Source organism: Lycium barbarum, chromosome 3, assembly GCF_019175385.1.
Source record: "Lycium barbarum isolate Lr01 chromosome 3, ASM1917538v2, whole genome shotgun sequence".
Taxonomy (NCBI): Eukaryota; Viridiplantae; Streptophyta; class Magnoliopsida; order Solanales; family Solanaceae; genus Lycium; species Lycium barbarum.
In genome coordinates, this window is record NC_083339.1 from 127,436,110 (window position 1) to 127,445,605 (window position 9,496).

Consider the following 9,496-nt stretch of genomic DNA (forward strand, 5'->3'; position numbering starts at 1 on the left):
AAATAGTGTTGGGATAACGTATACCTGCCATAGGGTGGAATAAGTTATCCCGGGATAAGGAAGAAACCTCTTCTTTTTAGAAATTATCCAATGTATAATACTTTTAGTCCAACATACCTAACAGTCAATAAAAAATAACTCTAGAATAACTAATCCCAGCATAACTTATCCAACATAATTAATCCCAGCATAATTTATCCCAGCGTAATTTGTTTTTGAACCAAACGACCCCTAACAGACAACCACAAGCTTGCTTCTCAATTTTTACTTATATAGTATAATGTTTAGACCTTTGCATAACATTTGTTCTTTGTACTTTTTTGTTTGAGATTATTGCTTAGACTGATTTTGCTTATTCTGTGTAAGATTCTCAACTCAAAACTAGTTTCAAGAGCCGTCAAATAAATAAAACAGGTGGAATTATAAGGCAAAGAGGACCACCTGATTAACTTTATGGGATCGTTACATTAGAGCAATGAGTCGTCAATTTCTTTAACCAATCAAACAAAATCTCCACCATTCACAGTTTGTCAGCGCTTTCATTATTATTGCGCAGCATATACTCCTTTCATGATATATTATGCTTACATTAAGTAAAAACTTAAGACTATCAATTAATAAATTACAACTTTCTGTACAAGGAAACGACAAAATTTCCACACATTATACCCAAAGGGTTTCAAAATCATACATGACGAATAAACAACAGCTCGGAACCTCCTTGGGAGAACTAAAAGAAAACTAAGTACTCATTCCAGCTTGACTCTGTTTTCTTCTAGCTGTTGTTTCTTGGGCTCGGCAGGGAAGTATTTTATGCCAATTAGATCACCAACTTTGCTGAAAACCTGATAAATACAAGAAGTTTTAATTAGCTAACTAGCGTGCTATACCGATTTTTTTATATTAAAGATACTCCATGACCTGATTTGGTGATGTTCACTATTACAAGATTTAATGCCTGAGATATCTAAATATGACATGCATGCATGAAGATTCCAGTAAAAGTGTCCTTAACCGTCTATAATGGATCTCAGCTATTCACAAACTGACTAGAAAAAGGATGAATATGGGAAGGTTGAGGTGACACGCCATAGCTTAAATCAAGGATGAGATTACCTCATCAGTTAGCACTAAATTATGTGTAAAGCAATGTGTTAGTTAAAAACTGTCTACATTAGAGATTACAAGGATAACTCCATGAAAGAAACATCTTACTTGAATGCAGGTGACAAAATGATAAATTATAACTCATCGCACTAAGGTTATCCTGAACGCAATTCGTGTCTGACATGGTCAGGGTAGAAAACACAAGAAAAATTGATTTGCTAATCAGAAATGACAGAAGGAATTTAAGTGCAAGCTCTAACCTCCAGAGCTTTGTTAAGATCTTCCCGTGAGTGAGCAGCAGAAATACATATGCGTGCTCTGGCCAAAAGTAAAGGGGTTGCTGGAAAAGCAACTGTCACTACAGCCACCTGCAATAACAGTGTACGAAGTAAATTCCAAGATAAGAATAAATGGTAAATTCTAAACAATAACCAGTTAAAAACTGAGCCTGAATGACAAGAAATTGTACATTCTGTCTGAGACACTCCCGTGAAAAAGCAGGTATTTTTGCAGGATTATAGAGCATGATGGGCATGACAGGAGAATCATTGTCCCCAAGGACCTCAAAACCCATCTTCTGTAGTTCTGATCGGAAAAAATTGCTATTTTCACGAATGCGTGCCAGTTTCTGAGCCCCTACAATAACAAAGTAGCTCTAATGATCAGTACACAATTTTTATTACCCCAATGTTTCAGATGTCATTAGAGTTATAAGTTTATAACAAACTGCAAGATAGGAGTGAACTTGATAGTCAAAGCTTCTGACCTCTACTAGAGCCATCTTCACCAAGTATAACCTGGATAGCAGAAATGATTTGTTGGGCAGCCGGAGGTGATATTGATGTGGCATACAGATGAGCTGGGCAAGTGTACTTCAAATATTCAATAAGTTCCTGCAATTGGTGTTAAATGTCCAAATCAACGACTATAAAATAACATCACATTTACTAAAGAAGGGCTCTTCAAGCACCCTGATAAGGTGGAAAAGAAAAATAGAAAAAAAAAAAAAAATCAGCCAAGTAGTCCACCAGCAGTGCAAAGGGAATATTATGTTGCAAAAGAACGGGCAAAAGGCCCAAAAATACAAAGCTAGACATATCTGCCTCAATGGAATGTTTAGCCTCAAATTAGGTTGCTAAGTTTGACACAGTTTCACGTGTTTTTTTTTTTCTCTTTTTTCTGGATAAGGTAAAGATAGACACAGTTTCACTTATTAAAAATTAGGTGTTCTGGAAGAGTGGAAAACAGAATAAAAAAAGAATGACCCATGAAGATAATCTGTAACAGATCCAGGCCTCCAAGCAACATGTAGAGGGAATTCAGTACCAGCTAAAGACTACATAGAATCTAAATAGAAAACTAAAGGCAGTTGCTTTCTTCTTCTTCTTGTTCCATTACTTTTGGGGGGGTAAAGAACAAAAAGCAGTTGTTTATTTGCTCTTAAATTAAAATCTGAAAGATAATTATCTCATTGCTGCCCATTGAGTCTTCACTAACAGGAAGTGCGTCAGCAGCAGTGTCAATTTAAAGAGAGGACTAATGACGCAACTGTCTGACACTGTAAAACTCGTAGCATGAATGTCACTTTGGTTTCCTGATTCCACTCTATTTGTCATACTGTCATGCAATTCAACTAGATATCAGAAACAAAGAATTTATCTATAGACAATGAAAAAGTAAGTCAGCTGGCAGCATTATAAGAATGTCGTTGAAGAAACATACTTTGGATCCAGCAATATAACCCCCGCATGAACCAAATGACTTTGTGAAAGTTCCCATCATAATGTCCACGTCAGCCGTGTCAACTCCCAAGAGCTCACAGACTCCCCTTCCTGTTTTCCCAACAGCTCCAATGCTGTGAGCCTCGTCCAAATAAACATATGCCTGCAATGATAAAAATACATCACAGACAAAGATGCATGAGATAATTGAACCTGATGGAGTCTCTTAAGGCATAAGAAACGAAAATTAGTCCCTCAAATAAAAGAGAGCTTGGTATAAAATTGAGACAAAGATTGTCATGCCAATGAAGAAGTAGAAGTCTAGCTCTTAGAACAATCATCGATGACTAACACCATAGTTATAATGTCCACTACCTTGTATTTCTTGCATATGGCAACAATCTCTGGAAGCTGGCATAGCTCTCCTTCCATGCTGTATATGCCCTCCACTATAACAATTATCTTCTTCCAGGGCCTGTGTGTCCTGGGTTGTCCCTCAGCAATATGTTCTCTCAAAACCTTCTCCAAGTGAGAAGGTGCTAAAGAATTGAGGACAGAGCAAAGCTTTAATAAGAAATCAGATGAACTCATCGTATAAATATGGTATGGCTGAAAGGACAAAGCCCAAGTTGCAGAAACTTACTGTTATGTTGAAAAACACGAATAGTAGCTCCAGACCCTCGGGCACCATTTACAATAGAGTTGTGGTTGAGAGAATCACTGATAATCAAACCTCCCTGTAAATGACCAAATTAAAAGATAAATATGATGACAAATGAAACATAAAAATAACTTTCAGAAACTATTTATACCTTTCCAATCAAGACAGGAAGTATGGCTGAATTTGTTACATAACCCATGCCTGTGACGATAGCAGCTGGCTTGCCAACAAAATTAGCCACACATTCTTCCAATTCCGTATGGAGGCTTGTGGTACCTGAGAAGACAAAATTTTAGAAGCAGAGTTCCCTACTTAGGGAGAACAGCAACAACTTTCACAAAATCATGCCTACCTCCATCAACACGGGCACTGCAAGTGCTTGCAGAAAACTTTTTCAAAGAGTCAATGACGCGAGGTGTACAGTATTCATCCGATGCAGCAAAACCAAGGTAATTATATGAACCCAAGTTTAGACACCTTGAAACTTTAGTGGTCCGCCTGCATAAGGTGCAAGTGCATGGAATGTAAGAGTAAATATAGAAACATCACCTGTTCCTATACTGTTGATAATAATTTGGATATAAACAACAGATATGTAGCCCTACAGGACCAGTCACCAGAGAAGCCAAAGTGACTTTACCTCCATAGTTCTCTAATTGTAGTATAAAAATATAATGGGAGAAATTACAACACCGAGGAGAACAATTTACAGAATGTTAAATAAAATTAATTGAACTGAAAGATCCATACTCACTTTAGTGTCTTGTTATTATCATTGGACACACGTTCCACCACATCAAACCAAGCATCAGGAGGACTACATATTGGCCGATTAAAGCAATCCTACAAGTAATGATGGTATAAAGTATATGAACCAACAATCAATACTTGAACAGCAATGAAAATCCAACAGCTATACTTTTGGTCAAAGAATTCATTTATTCTCTTGGATGCATAGATACCAAGAATTAAGGTTTCTTAAGAAATAGAAGAATTCAATATATAAAGCACAGAACAATTCAGATATACACAACCAATAAAAGTACAGTGATTAAAAAAAAAAATTCAACCTCTTTACTTCATGAAGTCCTCCTGGTTTACTTATAAAGCCATGCACTCTTTTACATATGGATACTACACCTAAATATTCTCTAGCTCTAAGGGAAATAAACTTGATGCTCTCCTTCAACAACTTTAGACAAATGCACGTACAATTCTACTTTTTTTTTTTTTTAAACCGTGGTGTCAAGGGCAGCTTGTGTGCACCTCGACAAATACCACGGGATACCTGCCACCTCCCAATAGTAACAGGTACCAAGTAACTCTATCCACCAAGGCTAGAACAGATGGGAAGAAATCACCTAGTGTTTTTGTCTCTGCTGGGAATTGAACCTGAGACCTCATGGTACTCAACCCACTTCATTGACCACTAGGCCACACCCTTGAGTGCACCTTCTACTGTTTCTTTTTCTTGATAAGTTCCTACAACTAGATGCTGATCTGTTTGGTGGCTGATATCTGTCTATCATCCCAATCGACTTGTGCATCTTTTCGCTTGCTCTAAGGGGACTAGATGACTGGACTTTATAGTTTCCTCTTTGCTAGGTAAAAAAGTAGCTAAAGTTCCTCAACACTTTTTAGCATAACCAAACATTTTCAAAGTAAATTAATCACTAACAACGGCAGATAATTAATTTAAATCTTACATACTGATCACATGAATGAACAAAAGCTAACTCGAAAAACATTTTATTCAGCTTGTCACATAAGCAAACTTGAAAAGCGTCAGAAAGAACAAACACACAAGTTAACTGGCCATCAGCGGAGCATGCTAGGTCTCCCAACTAATTACTCTACTTATCTCAAGATACAATCTTAAATTTGAATAAGTGGAAACACATGACAACAACATAAAAAGCAGTAAGCAAACAATCGCATTCTATAACGTGCAACATGTGCTCACTTTTATTTGAAAAAATTAGAGTTGCAATTTTTTCTTTCCATAACTAACAGCTGCCAAAATTTCAGCATCATTTCCTTCTCTAAATCACATAAAATTCACTCAAAAAGATAATTTGTTCAAGAAACCAAAAAAAAAAAAAAAAAAACACATAAGCATAATGCATAGAAAGTATGCATGAAATGAAAATATTTTTAGCATAACCAAACTTTCTCCATGTAAATCAATCACTAATAACGGCAGATATTTAATTTAAAACTCACATGCTGATAACTTGAAAGAACGAAAGCCAACTCGAAAAACACTTTATTCAGTTTGTCACATAAGCAAACTTGAAAAGCTTCAGAAAGAACAACTACATAGGTTAACTAGCCATAAATCAAGATACTTGCTTACATTTAAATAAGTGGAAACACACGAAGCCAACAAGCAAGCAACACGTTCTAAAAATGTTCTACACATGCTCGATCTTTTTCTTCATAAATTTAGGAGAGATGAGGGCAGGGAACAGTCAAGTACAACCATAATTAACAGCTACACACATTTCAGTTTCATTTCCTTCTCTAAATATCCTAAAAAAAATAAACTAGCTCACTTAACAAATATTAAAGCATAATGCATAGAAAGTATGTTACCTGAATGCGAAGATACAACCTGCGGATATAGAAATCTTCAAGTCCTAAACAGATCGGAGCATATCCCTAACGTTCAATCATAAAAAAGCAACAATAATAAAAAAAAAAAAATCAAAATTCAAACTCATTCTTATTAATCAAACACGTAGTAATACGCGTGGTCGTACCTGAAGATTGCTGGCATGAAACCAATCAAAGATCTTCCTGAAGAAATCACGGAATTGTCCGAAAGCAAAGAGCAAACCATAGCTGAAGTAGGTTGTTAAAGCGGTCAAGTATGGAATTGTGATCATTTTTGTAGATCGGATCTGAAGAAACAGAATCCGAGATCTCTAATGAGAGAGATATGTGAAGAGAGAGAGATGAAGAAGGAGGGAGAGGATTGGGTCTTCACAAAATCCAATCCCCTTCTTCTTCTTCTTCTTTTTTTTTTTTTTTTTTTTTTACTTTTTCTGTTGAATTTGCAAGTTTGATTTTTCCAAATGAGGAAATCTTTGACTCTGCTTTTTACTGGAAATTTATATTGACCTGTTTGGAGGTATTACAGTACTCCCTCCCTTCAATTTTACTTGTTCACGATATTTAAAATAAATTTTTATTTTTACTTGTCATTTTTGACATATCAAGATAAAATAATTTTTTTTTACTTTATCCTTAATATTAATTACTCAATCCAAATCATTTTTCAAAACTAATACCATTATATACCAATTAATATAGGCATCCTGGTAAAATATACATTTCATTTATTATTTCTTAAATAGCGTAAAAATTTAAAAGTGGACAAGTAAAAGTGAACGGAGGGAGTACATTTTTGCGGTGATAATTGTACCTTTGTTTATACTCCTTCCGTTATGTGATTAAATGAAAAGAGTTTTTCTCAAATTATTTATCATTTTAGAAATTTATAATTAATTACATTTTATTCATTTACTTTTAATAGAATTCTATCATTAATAAAGATGACGCATAAATAGAGTAAATATTTAATGAGAAAAATTATAACTTATACTAGTAAAGTTAGTTAAATATTCCTTTTAAAATAATATTTTTAAGGGACGTGTAAAATGAAAAAGCAACTGATAATTTGAAATTGAGGGAGTATTAGTGAATATACGGAAAGGGAAACAAAAAATAAAACTTTTCTTTGCGCGGAGTGCCCTTCTTTTGGGCTGGTCTTTATATTTTGCCCTTCATTTATGTCTTCTTTAATTTTTGCCCCTGCCGCCTGTTTAATGAATATTTTTGACGAAATTACCCTTACCCCGTTAAAACCCTTTCTATTTCGTCATTTGCCCTTTTCTTTTCTTTTTTTGCTTCTTCGTTCCTCATCTGTTTTGTGTCTGTCTTATCTGTTCTAAAATTTAGGTACGAATTTAGATATTTTGCTCGTTTCAATATTTGTTTTTATGTTGAATTGATATTTTTGTCTTCGTCGTTTTTTATATTTAATTGATCCTTTTTTATTTAAAATTATAGTGTTTTTGTTACAGTGTCTGTATGATTTTTTGAACTTTAGTTTCGTTCCCTATGTATATATTATGGTTTTTTGAATGTCGTATTATGAATGTCGTAATATGTTTTAGTTGATTTTGATATGCGTTTTGGTTTTCTCTTTGTTGAATCTTTGAAGTTTTGTCTGTGAACAACTGTTTTATGTTGTTGCTGTTGTTTTTGTTTAATAATCTAGGTTTTGTGAAAGAATGTATTTGTCTGAGGCAACATATGCCGAGTCCGGCAGAGTTGTTGCTTTTTGAAACTGAAGTTATGCCGGTTCCGGCATAAAGTTATGCCTGTTCCGGCATAACTTCATGAATTAAGTTAATTTATGTGTGTCTTGGTTTTTTGGTGTTGTCTTGTTAATAATTTTGGTTTTTATGCAATCTTTATATGTTTTGGTGTTGTTTTGTTAATAATGTTGGCCTTTTATGCAATCTTATGTGTTTTGGTTCTTTCTTCTATTATGCAGGTATTTGTGTACCAGTCTAGGGGCTGGTTTTTTATCATGGTATATGTTAATTATTTTCATTCTCATTTTTGGTTTATTCTTATGTAAACTCTTGATTTCTGTTGACATTAATTTTTCTTTTATAGGAGGAACATCCCTTGGTTAAGTTTGAACATTGGGTTGAAGGAGGTGGTATGTGGAGTGGTGATTTTCATTTTCGGAGTTTGATTTTGTCCTTTTTGAGTGTCTCTCAATTGGAGTTGTTGAAAAAGGGTGTGTTTGGACAGTTTATGGATTTGGTTGATGTCCGCCTGAGTGATAGTATTTTCCATTGCTTGATCTTATCGCAACTTTCATCTAGTAATGATAGTGCGTTAAAGTCTAAGATTTTTGATCGCTGTGTATTTGATTCCGAGTCGTTCCGTCTTATTATTGGGTTGGATTCTTGTGTTGGCGATTTTAGTGTTGTGTCTAGCAGACCAAATAGATTGTTGAGACTTTATTTTCCAAATCAGGATAGAATAAGGTTGTGTGATCTCAGGAGTTTTTTACAGATCAAGTCAAGTAATCGTAATGGTGGTTTTTGGGAAAGATCTAGTGATCCTGTTAGACTTGCTGAGGTCTATATATTGGAGAGGGTTTTGTTGGGTCGTAACGAGAAATGTGTTGTTAAAGGTCATCTAATGAAGATAATTGACGATGACAGTCTTCGGGTGTCTTATCCTTGGGGTTCTCTTAGTTTTAATTGGTTGGTACGGTCGATTCGTGGTTGTGTGAAAACTTTCAAGAGCACGCCATCTACACGTATATGATTAGTGGTTTCCCTTACGCTTTAAATGTGTGGCTGTTGGAGGTTTTCCCTATCTTTCGAGGGTTTTCAAGTTTTCATGGTCTGAAGTCTCCTCGTATGTTGTCTTGGAGTCCTTCAAAGCAAGTTGATTATAAAGTTATTACTGATAATTTCTTCCATACTGAAAAAGTATGTGTTCCCCTTTTGTTGATGCTTCTTTTTCTTCGTTCTTTTTCCCTCTTGTTATTTTTTGTGTTTTTGTCTAAATTAATGTGTTGATATTGTGTTATAGATATTCAAGAAATTTATTGTCCATGCTGTTGTTGTTGGTACGGAACAAGAGATGCTGGATTATCCAGTTGCACTTAAATTTCCTGATGATTCAGGCCCTTGTTCTTCCCGTGCGGTTTTGCCATCTGAAGTTACTTCTCAGATAGTTGATGTAAGTTGTACTTTGCTTTTTGTGTTTTTGGTTGTTTAACTGAATTCTGAGTTAGAGGCCTTGTGGTATAGTATTTTAGTAGGAGACATTTTTGTAGTCTTTTCTGTTTTGGTTATGGAAATTAAAGTTTATGCCCCTTGAGCCATACTTTTTGGTTTTGCAAACGTAGAATCTGTCCCTTCCGACATACATTTCTCCTTTCATATTTTCAATTCTGCCCCTACCGGCATAC

General features: G+C 35.0%; 1 protein-coding gene across 1 annotated transcript; it reads right to left on the minus strand.

The window, feature by feature from the left end:
• Positions 1-467: 467 nt before the first annotated feature.
• Positions 468-6,558, minus strand: LOC132632371 (long chain base biosynthesis protein 2a). The gene is made up of 12 exons (XM_060348283.1): positions 6,252-6,558; positions 6,085-6,150; positions 4,244-4,332; positions 3,842-3,987; positions 3,641-3,765; positions 3,472-3,565; positions 3,204-3,367; positions 2,830-2,991; positions 1,874-2,000; positions 1,577-1,743; positions 1,368-1,475; positions 468-845 (listed from the first exon to the last, which is right to left on the minus strand). Exons 1-12 carry the CDS (start codon positions 6,375-6,377, stop codon positions 750-752), a joined length of 1,470 nt encoding a protein of 489 aa, XP_060204266.1. The 5' UTR covers positions 6,378-6,558; the 3' UTR covers positions 468-749.
• Between the last annotated feature and the right edge of the window lie 2,938 nt (positions 6,559-9,496).